Below are 15,098 nucleotides of genomic sequence, written 5' to 3' on the forward strand. Positions count from 1 at the left end.
GCAATGCGATCTAAGTGCAGCTTGCACATTTCATTTATGACCTTTGACCCTTTGGTGAACTCCATTTTGTTTAAGCAAAGTCATGGAATACTGCAGATACTAAAAGTGGTTGAATTTATTAATTCAAGTGAGTGAACTACTTGATCTGTGCTAGTGAAAGGGCTGACTTGGCAATTATCTTCACTTTATAGGGTGAATGTGAATGCAGATGCCAGAAGTGAAAAGATTCAATTGTCTCAATCAGCAGCAGTTACTGGAATATCTTTTAAAAAGGGGCTGCTTTTAAATTTATGACTTAAATGTGGTGCGTTGATATTAATGTTGATAATTTGAAGCCATCTAAAAATTGGCTGATAAAGAACATTCCAACTAAAAATATTGTAGATCTTTTTGGAAACTGCAGATTTTTATACATTTTGCCAGAAAGAAAAAATGTTTTAAACATATTATACATTCCCATACTGTCCTCAAATGACAGTCTGAAATAATACCAGCTATTTCTTACACAGTGCTTTTGTCATTATATTACAGTTAGCAGGTACAATGCAGGAACATTTACAGGTCACAGTAAAAACTAATGTTTATTTCCTTCGCAGGTCATAAAAAATGTATTATTCAGCTGTTAAGAAAAAACTGTTAAACTATTTGTCCAGTAATTGTTTTTAAAATAATCAAAAAAGGAAATTTTATGGTTTTGTCCCACGATTAACTTTCATTTTTGATCATGTGACAAGCTTACGACACCTGTGTAAAGTCACTTGTCAGACAGTGCAATTCATTGTATCCATATTCCTTAGGTGATTATATATGTGGACCCTCCCCATGCATCAAAGCACAGGGAACCAAACCTAGCCACTTGTATTTTTCTCTGATATGGCTGCTTGTCAAGAGGAAGAACCTTGGAGGTAAGCTTGCATCCCAAACAGGAAGCTTAGGATCTTTTGAACACATGAATAGCAAGAGATCTAAATGTCTCCAAATTTTAATCAGTTTTCTTTGCTCTTGGCAGCCTGGACAGGTACAAATTCATGGTTCTATCTCCCATCCGTGAGACCGCGGGGACCTTCCTCAGTGGAATTGTCTGGACAGTTTATGTTGAGGCTGACGCTACTGTCCTGATTTTTTGTCCTTCTGAAAGCTGAAGCTTGTTCTTCTGCTAAGTTTTCTTTGTTTTTGAGCTTGGTAGTCTGCTCGTGCTGAACTCGCTCTGGATTCCAAAATATAGTTAATCTAATAACAAAAAAAACATTCAATTATTTTAGCATATTTGAGAGATAAGAGCGAGACAGACAGAAATAAATTCAGTGACCCACAAAAATTCACTAACAATTTGAAATACATAAAATTTATATTAAAGATATTCTAACAAATTCTCAAGTGGCTGTAGAAACAATCACAGGGAGCATATGGAGGGATCTTGGCTCAGCAACACCAAATTGATTTCAATATTAGGAGAATCTGATTTTTTTTAAGGTCAAACATTTGCTCAGGCAGAGGCTGAGAGCTCTTCTATGCTTAATAATCGACTATGCGTTCACACATTGGGTCAACTGCTAGACTTCAATAAATTATTATTAGTGACAGCCCTATTAGTACACACAATTTACCTCCTCACTGTGTTCTGTAAACCACTCTTAATAAACACACTAGGCTTGGTTACTATGAGGCTGCATTTCCATTTCAGCACTTGATGGATAATTTAGTAATTTTGTTAACATTTTGATTGAAATGCAGCACTTTGAAATACAGTTCAATCACTGAAATGTTACTGTTGACAGTTGTCTCGAGTCTGAATATAAACCTGTAACAGGGAAGTGTTCAACTCGAAGTTTTATTTTGGTAGCAAAGAGAAATATTTGCAACATAGCAAATTTAATTAGGGTATTCTCTGCATATGAAAGAACAAACACAACTTTTATAAATAAATTCTAGTCTTTAACCAGCACACTTGACAGAACTTGGAATAATACATTTGTGTGCATTTTTAGCACAGCCAGGGAATTCCTCTTAAATAAGTACTTAAATTTCACTGATACTGCTCTTTTTACACCGGGATTTGATTTGCAAAGTACAGAAAGAGCTATAAATAATTTTTGTTTCTTTTATAAAATAAAGAACGCATTACACCTGAGAAGGTTACCTTTAATTGACATTTAGACACCAGGAAGGCTTCAGAAATCAGTTTTATCTCTGATTCAAAACAATTAAAAACATGGTGGAAATGATTCCTCTTTTCAATTTTGTTTTTCAATTAAACAGGTTAACCACTTCATTTGTGCTCCTGCCCTTTATATAACATAGTGCCAACACCTTTGGTTTGGTGGTGAATATATAAAAGCCTCTAGTCTAATCTCACGAACAAACCTAAAAAGGTGACGAGCAGTGAATAAAATTGACACAGAAGCTGGTTCAGCATGAAAGACAAGTCACATTAGCAAATCGTAAATACTTGTTTTACATGTCTCATAAAATGCTAATTTATTGGCTACGATACTTTGTGATGATAGCCGTGATAATTTTTAATGGAAGGTTAATGTAAAAATCAAAATGCAAAAAGCCCTTTGGCTTAGCATCAGTTGGTTCACTGAAAAGATTTGGCAGCTTAAAACCTGAACAGTTTTATGTACTGCTGGGTCTTCATAGTCATTAAATTTTAAAGCTGATATCTTCAACTGATTTTGAATATTTTTTTCATGGCTAATAAAACCTTAGTCTGGACTAGCCAGAGTGATTGAGACAGTTAACTTGCTAATATCTGAGTAAATTGGACACGTCCCTGATATAGCACACACAAGGACTGCCAGATTCTAGGCAATCAACAAACATGAAAGAAAAACAGTGATGGATAAAACAAAACAAAAATGATAGGGGCTATGTTCAGACTGTCAGGCATTAAGACATTTCAGGCAGTTATGTGTTAGTAATTGCGCTAACAAGCCAGCCAGGAACATTGCATATATTGAGAGAGAAGCCCAGATTTTCTGCAAGGTGCCATTCCCACCTCTCTGCCATGGTTTCTGGAGTCAGTCTAATTTTAACAATTCAGACGAGCTCTGATAGTATTTCCACCTTTGATTTGAAGCACGTCATGAGGGGAGGGAGGGTCAGGAATTTGGGTACTGCGGCGGGATTTAAAAGGTCTGCAGCAGCTTAAAAGGAGCCAGTGCAAGAGGAAAATCTTGAAGAATGCAAGAGCACAATTTGGCTCACAAGCAAACAATGTGTGAGGTCTGCTGGAGGAAACAGAAACCCCAGGTTCTCTGATGATGCAGCTGAAGATCATCCCTTAGAAGTCAGATAGCAGAGGGATGCCCTCTTTGTACCCAAGTGGGCCAGCCTCCAAAAGGAGAGAGGTAGAACCTTAAGAGGCGGCCAGAGCAATGACAGCCAATGCTATAAGCTAATCCATGGCTAATCACGAGCACAAAAAATTAATGATCTTACTGGGTCTGCTAAAGTAAGAGGAGCCAGCAACATCTTCCCAGAAGGCTAATTAGCCACTCACAGCAATCTCCCCATAGGTTATGGTAAAAGTGCATGAATTGCTAACCATTAATGCCCTGGAGGCCACTTCCAGTTTTCATCTGGAAATCTTCCTTCACTCACAGACTTACATGCAATCTCCTCATTAAAAGCTCACATGTTCTTAAATGGCTTGTAAAATGCATCAGTCATCACCCCCATTGTGATATGCTTGCTGACTTCTGGGGTTTAATTGCATCACATGGCAAAGAACATTCTCCCTGTTTACATTTTTTTTAAAAAGGTGCAGAGAGCCCATAATAGCTAGGAGAGATTGACAAAAGGTGGTAGACCTGCAAAGCTATCCTTTCTCACCTCTGACAAGAAGGATTCATTTCAGGTCAGAGAGGGAGGCCAGATAGGGATTCAGAGGCTGAGAAGAGGGCAGGCACCAGCTGCATGTTCATGATATTCTGCTGCTCTTCCTGCTCATCTTGTAATACCAGTCAGCAAACTAGATCATGAAACCTCAGGTCACTCGTTTTACAGGCAGTGACGTCAACTCTGCTCCTCAGAAACCAATTCTAACCTTTCTGCAGCCATGGCTCAGTGGTAGCACTCTTGCCTCTGAGTCGGAAGGTTGTGGTTTCAAGACCCGCACCAGAGACTTGAGCACAAAATCTTGGCATATTTGGGGAGTGCTGCAGTGTTGAAAGTGCCATCTTTTGGATGAGACGTTAAACCGAGGCCCCGTCTCCCCTCTCAGGTGGATGTAAAAGATCCCATGGCACTATTTCAAAGAAGAGCAGGGGAGATCTCCCCGGTGTCCTGGCCAATATTTATCCCTCAACCTACATCACTAAAACAGATTATCTGGTCATTATCACATTGCTCTTTGTGGAACTTTGCTGTGCGCAAATTGGCTGGTTTCCTATGTTACAAGAGTGACTACACTTCAAAAGTACATTGGCTATAAAGCGATTTGGGATGTCGTGAAAGGAGATATATAAATGCAAATTTTTCCATTTCTTCTCCTCCTCCTCTAGATGTACCTGAACAGAAAGCAGCAGTGGAGAAGATAAAAACCCATGCTCCTCTGCTTCCATCTCTGGCAGCAATACATCACACGCTGTCAATCACACTCTTGCTCTGAAGCATAAACCCCCAGACGTTAAACAACAAGAAGAGGGAATTGCACAGAGTGAATAGGAGAGGCTGGGGGTAGAATATGAAATGGAAGACAATACTGTCCAGAGGGTCTAGTGACATCAACCCACGGTTGAAGTGCCTGAGGTCCCAGATCCTGCTTCTAAAAGGATGGTTGCGGAGCATCAAATGTATGCGAACGCACTGGGGACGGCGTCAGACACTTTGCGGCAGATACGAGGAGTCCACTACCCAGATGGCTCCAGTTTGCACTAGGGCATGTGGCAGTTCCTGGCAGATATTTAGTGGAATCCCCCATAACAGAGGTATAAAGGCAATCTGTACTTCCTGCATGGGTGCTCAGATTGCTACTGTAGAGGCTGGAGGGAGGGTGTCCAGATTGCAGAGGCCTGTCTCTTCCAGTCTCGAAGTGATAGATGCTGGGGTACAGAGCAGTATCTCACAGGACTTCACTAATGTCACTGGTCTATTACATCTATTTTGCCGCAGAATGGCTATTCACAGCCAGTGCTCCACACTAGTGGCATGGCAGAACTGTGCTCTTACGATCTTACTGACTCAGGATAGAAGCACGGGCATATCCTCCTGCCAGCCCCCTCAGATGCCTGCACGTGGCAGAAAGGAACCAGGACCAGCCTATCAACGCAGCAGCACGAGTTGCAGCAGGTCCATCTCATGATTTAGCTGCTGTGACATAAGGGCTCTCTTAGCCACAAATGCTCATATTGACACACAGCAGCCAGCCATCTCACGCACACTCCTGCCACAGGTAGTACCAAATGGGGGCCACCAGATTAGGATTGAGAGTTCACACCCTGGCACTAAAGGGAAGCACAATGGTAAGAAGCATTATAGGTTTTGATTAAAATTATGTTTACACTAAAGTCATTGCGCATGCAGAGATTGTTCTTGGCAAGATTTGAAAGTAGTTTTGATGATGTGGGAACTGTACGAGTTGATGCACATGGGGAAAATTCTGTAGATGAAGGCATGTAATAGGACTGGCTCTTTAAATTGATTTCCAGCTTTCACTCTCAGCCCAAGAACTCTAGTTGGCTGCTGTACATGGGCTCATGTAAATGAGGCAGCAATCAAGGAGAATGGACATTATTATGTCATTACCACTTGTTTTAAATATGCCTGCCCATTTTAGGGCCAGAGATTGGGCAGGCACTAAAGTGGGTCAGGTTTAGGTATAATGGCACTATGCCCCATTTCCCACCACTTGCTGGAATACTGCCCAAAAATTGGGTAGTATTCATAGGAAAATCTGAGCTAGAGTCTTAATTTGCTGCCAAATGCATTTTCTAATTAACAGAAAGCAGAAATAAGATGCTTGACTTGTCCTAATGAACATAAATTTATATGAGGTTGCAAAGGCAGCCACATTTTTCATAATTGTTTATTCTGGTGAAACATAAAAAGGTATTTTGTTCATAAAAATTCTGATTTTTAAAAAAATCATTCATGGGATGTGGGCGTCGCCGGCAAGGCCAGCATTTATTGCCCATCCCTAACTGCTCGAGGTGGTGCTGGTGAGCCGCCTTCTTGAACTGCTGCAGTCCGTGTGGTGAAGGTTCTCCTATAGTGCTGTTAGGTAGGGAGTTCCAGGATTTTGACCCAGTGACGAAGAAGGAACGGCGATATATTTCCAGGTCGGGATGGTGTGTGACTTGGAGGGGAACGTGCAGGTGGTGTTGTTCCCATGCGCCTGCTGTCCTTGTCCTTCTAGATGGTAGAGGTCACGGGTTTGGGAAGTGCTGTCGAAGAAGTCTTGGCGAGTTGCTGCAGTGCATCTTGCAAATGGTACACACTGCAGTCACGCTGGGGTGGAGGGAGTAAATGTTTAAGGTGGTGGATGGGATGCCAATCAAGTGGGCAGCTTTGTCCTGGATGTTGTTGAGCTTCTCGAGTGTTGTTGGAGCTGCACTCATCCAGGCAAGTGGAGAGTATTTCATCAAACTCCTGACTTGTGCCTTGTAGATGGTGGAAAGGCTTTGGGGAGTCAGGAGGTGAGTCACTCACTGCAGAGTACCCAGCCTCTGACCTGATCTTGTAGCCACAGTATTTATGTGGCTGGTCCAGTTAAGTTTCTGGTCAAAGGTGACCTCCAGGATGTTGTTGGTGGGGGAATTCAGCGATGGTAATGTCGTTGAATGTCAGGGGGAGGTGGTTAGACTCTCTCTTGTTGGAGATGGTCATTGCCTGGCATTTGTGTGGCACGAGTGTTATTTGCCACTTATCAGCCCAAGCCTGGATGTTGTCCAGGTCTTGCTGCATGCGGGCACGGACTGCTTCATTATCTGAGGGGCTGTGAATGGAACTGAACACTGTGCAGTCATCAGTGAACATCCCCACTTCTGACCTTATGGTGGAGGGAAGGTCATTGATGAAGCAGCTGAAGATGGTTGGGCCTTGGACACTGTCCTGAGGGACTCCTGCAGCAAGGTCCTGGGGCTGAGTTGATTGACCTCCAACAACCACTACCATCTTCCTTTGCGCTAGGTATGATTCCAGCCACTGGAGCGTTTGCCCCCCCCCCCCCCCCCAGTCCCATTGACTTCAATTTTACTGGGGCTCCTTGATGCCACGCTCGGTCAAATGCTGCCTTGATGTCAAGGGCAGTCACTCACTTCACCTCTGGAATTCAGCTCTTTTGTCCATGTTTGGACCAAGGCTGTAATGAGGTTTGGAGCAGAGAGGTCCTGGCGGAACCCAGACTGAACATCAGTGAGCAGGTTATTGGTGAGTAAATGCCGCTTGATAGCACTATCGACGACACCTTCCATCACTTTGCTGATGATTGAAAGTAGACAGATGGGGTGGTAATTGGCCGGATTGGATTTGTCCTGCTTTTTGGGGACAGGACATACCTGGGCAATTTTCCAATTTGTTGGGTAGATGCCAGTGTTGTAGCTGTACTGGAACAGTTTGGCTAGAGGCGCAGCTAGTTCTGGAGCACAAGTCTTTAGCACTACAGCCGGATGTTGTCAGGGCCCATAGCCTTTGCTGTATCCGGTGCACTTAGCCATTTCTTGATATCACATGGAGTGAATCAAATTGGCTGAAGACTGGCTTCTGTGATGGTGGGGATCTCGGGAGGAGACCGAGATGGATCATCCACCTGGCACTTCTGGATGAAGACGGTTGCAAACGCTTCAGTCTTGTCCTTTGCACTCATATGCTGGGCTCTGCCATCATTGAGGATGAGGATGCTCATGGACCCTCCTCGTCCCGTTAGTTGTTTAATTATCTACCACCATTCACGACTGGATGTGGCAGGACTGTAGTGCTTTGATCTGATCCGTTGGTCGTAGGATCGCTTAGCTCTGTTTATAGCTTGCTGCTTCCGCTGTTTAGCATGTATGTAGCCCTGTGATGTAGCTTCACCAGGTTGCACCTCATTTTTAGGTGCTGCTCCTGGCATGTTCTTCTACACTCCTCATTGAACCAGGGTTGATTCCCTGGCTTGATGGTAATGGTATAAATGTAGAGTGAGGGGTTTGCCAGGCCCTGAGGTTACAGATTGTGGTGGAATACAATTCTGCTGCTGCTAATGGCCCAAAGCGTCTCATGGATGCCCAGTTTTGAACTGCTAGATCTGTTCTGAGTCTATTCCATTTAGCATGGTGGTAGTGCCATGCAACACGATGGACGTTGTCGTCAGTGGGAAGACGGGACTTCATCTCCACAAGGATGCAAGGTGAATTGGATCATAACAGCCACAAATCAAATATAATTTCATAAAATGTGCAGGATTTCTGTAGATATATCAGTAGCCTGAAAAAGGTGGCAAAAATAAAAGTGGAATATAATAAATTGGTCCACATCACAACACAGAAGCCATAAAGCAATACGCCCAACGCCCTGCCCCGCAAAAGGTTGGACTGAGCATAATTCCCAAACATTGCAAACTTTCTGATGGAAGCAGCATCCCTCTGAAGTAGAATTGTTTGGTAATTTAAAAAAAATAAATGCAGGAGTGCACAAGCACTGTTCACGATGCCTTTCATAATCTGCTAATGTCACTTTGCAAAATCATAGGGTATGTAGTGTCTCACTGAGATCTGAATCAGTACTTCTGCAATTCCAGAACATGTGTAGCGCAAAATAATTTGTCACATTTTCACAGATGGGTTGTCTTCATCCTCTCCTGAATCCAGACCTTGAGAAGGGCAGTGATGAAACACAGGATGATAAATTCTTGGGTGAGGAGAAATGACCACCAACCAGGTCATCCATTGAAGAAAGTCTACACTTGGCTGCTGAAGAACAGGAAGAATGTTCACCTGTCCCTCTACTGGGTTTTGTTTGGGACACACTACATAATCTGGAGCTTCTGCAATAACAGATGAGGGGACACGTTAGCCATATGTGACAGATGTTGGGCTTTCTACTTTAGAGCCTACTGGAGAAATGTATGAACCCAATTCATTAGGATACCAAAAATGTCTATCGTGATATTTGGTCTGGTAGTATGTAGTTGTACATTGGCATTACTTTGCACAATGTTGTGTGATAGAGCTGAAATGGTTAGCACAGCAGATATCTCGTGGGTCATCTGCTCACCACATTGGTGGAAAATCAGTAACCTTCCTCCAATCTGCATTAAGATGTTGCCATTCAGAGCTCGCCAGTCTTATGAAAACATTTTTGTGGAAGCTCTGGAGCGAGCACTCAGTTAACCTATGGCTGAGAAGGTCCCTGCTATACAGCACCATCTTGAGGCTAGTCTTTTAAGCGACAAAATTCCTCCCTAAGCTCAGTAGCCAGTGCTTTATAGACCTGTGAATAGAACAAATGACATATTTTAAGAACATAAAGTCATGGTAAGATGTCACACATTGCTACAATCGTATTTTTGGTTTTTAATGGCTCTATTGTTCCAGGAATGACAGGAACTACTGTGGCATTGTTAAAGGAAAGAAAAGTACAAGTGAAAATTTACTTTACCTGCAATATTTAGGTTGTCCTTGAAGTAAAGAGATCTTTCCTCCACTTAGCTTTAAACTCCCTCAATGCCAGTCAGTTTTCTTCACCCCCTCCCCCCTCAATGTCAGTCTGATTATATTGGTCGATTTGAAACTTTCTGGCTGTTCATCAAGGGTGTAACTATCGCAGTTTCTGGAATGTTCAGTCACATATGACACTTCTTTATATCTCAGGTCCTGTTATCCTTAATATATTCATATAGATGGTGGCTTGAATTGTGCCAATTGTAACAGAGAAAACATTTCCTCCATGTAAATATTACGCTTGCATTCAGAGTGATGTGAGCATTCCAAGTACTGCACCAATACAATATGTTGCAGAGTTTATTGTACAGCCTGTGCCACACAACGCTGGAAAAAAATTAGTATTAATGCACAATACTTCCAAATGCATCAGTATGCCATTTACACCTTTTTAACCCATAAATTGAGTCAGATGTTTAAAAAAATTGACTAGAATCATGCTGGCTTTAATCTGTCAACATTATTAAATCTAATCTGAGTGGGATGCACATTTCTTGTGTAGTACACCTTGGAATATGCAGAGTAATTTAAGTTAATTGATCCCTCCACCCCAAACTAATTGGGTCAATTCATGGTTTTAGTTCACTGGTGTATAAGATTTATCACTATTATACTTAGATCGGAATTTGAGAATTAGCATAAAGTCCCAAGTATCATTAATGTCTCGGTTGCCATTTTCCAAATGGCTGTATTGGTATAAAAATTACTAGCAGCCTGAATACCAAGCCTCAAGTATTTAAACAAGGCAGTGTTTTAAAGCCAACAACACAATTAAAGAAAACATTACCCTTTTAAAATGTCGCAATATTGAGTTGGTATCATGATAACATAATTCTTTGGTGGGTCAATTTATTAGGCTATGGTATGGCAGGATGGAAACTGGTGACTGAAATTCCTCACAGGTAACTACTGCATCTCAGCAGGCTGCCCGGAGGTGGTGTTGTTACAAGGCGTCTCTGTAAAAGGATGGCGTGAAAATCTGAGAGAAAGTATCCTGTACCATGGATCTCTTGGTAACCAATTAGCAAGGTGGAAGCTGGAAATGTCAGCTGTCCAATCTCTTGGTTGAAAAACAGTGTCTGCCAGAGAGGCCTCAAGGGAGGGGCATATTAATACAATAAGATACATTTTAAATTTCAATTAAACATAAAATTCAGAAGCAGGTACACCTGATTTTGCTGGAGCAAATTGATCATAAATTTCATATTTTGTAAGCATGTCCTAATGGGCAGCTCCACTCACACAACAAATTCAACCTTAGCTGTAAATAACCAGACAATCTCTGATGGGACTATGATTATCGTCTATATTAAATACCCTTTTTATTTGTGGATCCAAGTGTTGGTTTGGTTCGGTTCGGTGCTCAAGCCCAACAACTCTTGCCTCTGAACCTTTTACCTGGAGTGAACATAGCACTAAAACTAACCACTTCTGTTGTCAGTCATTCCTGAGCTTGATTGGTGCTCTTCACCAGTAGGAAACAAGGAAGGTTTCAGATTGGGCAGCAGTTTGTAAGGACCGAAGGGTCAAAAGTGTTTTTTTTTTGAGGCGAGAGATGATGATGGCGGTTTTGAAAGGAAGGGGGGCAGTGCCTTGGGAGAGGGAACCATTTACAGTATCAGCCAGCATGGAGGCCAGGAAGGGTAGTTGGGTGGGCAGTTTAGTGGGAATGAGGGTCAAGGGAAGAGGAGGTGGGTCTCGTGGACGAGTTGAGTGATAAAAGAAAGAAACTAGAGAAAGACACAGGTTCAGGGCGAGGGTAAGGGTAGACACAAGCAGCATAGGCAGCTGAACAGATGGCCTCCGTCTTAGGGACAAAGACGGCCATGAGCTTTTCGCAATTCCTGTTGGAGCTCAGGATAGAGGGGCAATTGTGAAAAGCTCATGGACGTCTTTGGCCCTAAAACAGGGATTTGAGCAGCTGGTAGTGGAGAAAAGAAGTTGAGGGTTATCGTTGCTCTCTAGGTTGAGCCTGCAGTCGTGGGCAGAGGAGAGTTAGGCCCGACAGTGCTTCATGTGGTCCAGTCGGATCTGATCGATGGCTAAACCACTTGTGCAACAAATATGGTTAAGTAGGAATGAATTCTCAGCAACATGGTAGCACTGAATGTTGTTGTCTCAATGTATTGCTCCATCGACTAGTAGGATACAAATCAACACCATCACCCCAACATGTGGGAGTTCCCATTTGGATCAGCACTACTGAGCAGTGGCAAGAAGCAGAGATCAATACTTTCCCTCACGAGAGGAAAGAAAATATGTGTCACCGCAGGCATTTTCTTGTGTCTGTTTGTGGCATGTTTCAGAGAGATATTGATGGGAGGTCAGTAATCAGATCACCACTCAACATCTTGGTCAGGACTGGTGCCGTGCAAGGGCATCCAACAAAGGGAAGCAAAAGAGATTAAAAAGAGCAAGTTTCATCCTCAACAAGGCAATTCAATTCTTATAATGAGAACTAGCAAGGGCACTTTTTAGGAAGCTTGGTTTATTACTGTGCTGCACATGGAGCAGCAAGACAAGATTTTGTACTTGCAATTCCCTACACAGTGATTAACTGATCTCAGCAGGACTGTCTTGGGAGATGCTGAGCTTAGGCAAGGTGCGTCCCATGAAAGGAAACAAAACGAGAAAAAGGGTGTCAACCTGTGTAGTAATAATACAAATCAGTTAAGCAGCAGCACTGTTACAGGCCTGAGAATGAAAAATAGCTTTTTTTAAAAAAAAAAGCAAAATTGCACAATTCTGAAAAAACCCACAAACGTATAAATATATATCGGTTGCAATGAGGTGAGTGCAACAAAAAGTAATACGATGAGGGCCCATACAGTGAATTATTCATCTCAAGTATGTTGTCAAGAGGTGTTGAATGTAGGCCAGGTACGTTTCCTCAAGAATAGTGGGAAGTAGCAAGAACTACTCTTAACCATGGTCTGTAGTGTGAAGAGGCCATCAAATGGGAAGAGAAGAAAATAATATTGTGCTAAACAAAAGATATATTTTAAAGGGTCTGACAAAAGAGGGGGAAGAAAGCAAAAAGGAACCTTTTTTTCAGATGGACAGACTGCCTGGGGCCATTATTCAACATTCCCTCTCTTTTTAGCTAAAACTTTTATTGCCAAAAGTCACAGAGATCCATCTCTGGGCAACTTCAATCTTGGAAAAGGTTTCTAACAACCTCTGAATTCCACATATATGCACATGGATGGATCCCATTCGGACCAAAGTCCGTTTCCCTCATTTCCCCTCCCATGAGCTAGTTAGCAAATTTTATTACTCTCTGATGCTGTCTGCCTACAGATGCGTCATTTCAGACGCTGGTGCAGTGTCTCTTGGAGACAGCTTTGTAACATCAGTCTCTTAGTCAAAGGATACCCTTAAAAAGCTCAACTTCTTGATCAACAAGGCAAGCAACAGAGGAGTATCTGAAGCTGGCAAAAATCTGTGCCCATGGAAGAGGCCCTTGATCCAGGAAATGAGCTGCATGGGTGACACCTCAATATTAAAACTGTCTTGGGGTTGAAGCAGTGAGTAGCTAAGCCATTCGGACAAAGGTCCCATGTTTAATTTTGACTGTGCTGTGGTAGCTTACCTTGTCAGGGTAGCAGTGGGAGCACTACAATTTAACATCCCACTTTACAAAGGGGAAAAATTGGCCAAGGTTCACATTTTTGATTAGTATTCAGTGACCTATCCTGGAAATATGGACATTGGAGGAGAATAGGCTCCTGACTGCGATACTCCCTGTGGCCGAGTAGTCAGTCATCACTCACGGTGTAGATTTACACATGAAGAATGGTCACTTGGACGAGGGTGCCCCATGGGTGCGGAATCATACCCCCAATAACTAGTTAATGTCTTCAGGAGTGATGTGAGAAAATCAGCGGAAAAAAGGAGAAAAAAAAATACCTTCAAGGTACCTCCTGAAATTCTTACTCCAGTTAATGAGAAGGATATATGTCAAACAAAAGGAAGAGTTTTTAGAGCCTTAGTTTAAAAAAAGTACTGGAAGAATTGAATGATTTCTCACTGCTAAAAACACAGTCATGAGGATTGAGGACAGCAACTGCGACTTTGGGGCCCATTACTAAAGTGCACTGCAAGCACAATAGGAATTGACCTGGGTCGCAAACCCCTTTTGGATTCCGCACAAACTAAACAACTGTCCAAAACTATAATGGCAGATACAGAAACTTGTTCATAAATCTTGTCCATCCCGGAAAAACTTGAAAGCGCACAAAGCGGTAATTTATACAGCTGGATGCTCTAGGTTCGAAGTTCCCAGTCCAGCCCATAAATGTTTGTCTCAGCTAATTCTCTTGTATATTTCCTTCTTTCCTACCCCAGGTGACATACCTTTTGCAAGTTGGCATTTTGATCAGCCGCAAACCATAAATATGGTCTACAATAGCACTAAATGTTTTGCTATTCTGCATGGTTTCAGTTTCAAAACCAAAAATCTATGCATCAACTTGTCTTTAGTTAAACCTCAGCCAGCTTCAATATACCTGAATACAAATAACATCTTAATAAATTTATACCTACTTTAGGTCAATGAAACTGTATCACATTATATTATTTGTATAAATCTTTGAGTGCCCCTCGATTACAACAATTAAGCCTATAAATACTTTGGTGTAACTGCCTACGCCAATATTAATTTTGACCTTTCAGGTAATCCTTTAATTCCTTGTGTAGCCTATGCATCTCATTTTCACTGAAGGTTATATTTAGCTGTTGAATTAAAAACAAACATTAATGTGTTCTTTCTTCATAGAACATATTTAAAATTCATTACAAGTTTGCTACTGAACTCTTAGTGCAACAGCTCACTTTATAATCATTTTACCCGCCAAACTGGGTATGTGCTGCTACACTTCGTCAAGTTAATCTTCATTAAAGAGTTAAAAGCTGTGTGAAGAACGTGATATGACTTAAGTAAAACGGCAGAATTTTATTTCTAGGAAATCTTAAAATTAGTGTAGCATTGGGGGAAAAGGAAAATCAATGTCAAGAGCTTACACCGTAACATAAGAGAAATATTTAATCAAACTGACATGTCAACAGCTCTAATTTTTCCCCTAAAACAGACACTTCAAAATTGTTTGAGCTTGCTGAAGAATTAGTTGCACAAAACATGTTCATTACCTCTCATTCTCTCACTCTTTCTAAAGACTTGTAGATTTTTGCCATTAAAATGAAATACCCATTCAACTTAAATGCAATTTGAACAATATTACAACATCTGTTTCAACCCTAATGTTTTTACAACAGAAGATTTTTATTTTGATAAGTTAAAGCATTTCGGTGAAGCATTATATAATTTACATTTTAATGGCAATCGGGATGCCTTACAGAATCTGTAAACTCCTGTAAGTATCAAATATAACATAAGCTGTGTAAGCACTCAAAAATAATCAAACTAGTATACAAAATGAAAGGTGAATAAAAATA

At 41.6% G+C, this 15,098-nt stretch overlaps 1 protein-coding gene across 3 annotated transcripts in view; it reads right to left on the bottom strand.

Annotated features, from left to right (window-relative positions):
* Positions 1–562: 562 nt before the first annotated feature.
* Positions 563–15,098, bottom strand: part of mapkap1 (MAPK associated protein 1) — a 199,333-nt gene continuing 184,797 nt past the window's right edge. For all 3 annotated transcript variants that reach the window (XM_067969731.1, XM_067969730.1, XM_067969732.1), the window contains one exon: positions 563–1,230. In XM_067969731.1, coding sequence (XP_067825832.1) covers positions 1,108–1,230 — 123 coding nt within the window. In that variant the 3' untranslated portion in view covers positions 563–1,107. The remainder of the gene's footprint in view (positions 1,231–15,098) is intronic.

Source organism: Heptranchias perlo, chromosome 31 (genome assembly GCF_035084215.1).
Source record: "Heptranchias perlo isolate sHepPer1 chromosome 31, sHepPer1.hap1, whole genome shotgun sequence".
NCBI lineage: Eukaryota > Metazoa > Chordata > Chondrichthyes > Hexanchiformes > Hexanchidae > Heptranchias > Heptranchias perlo.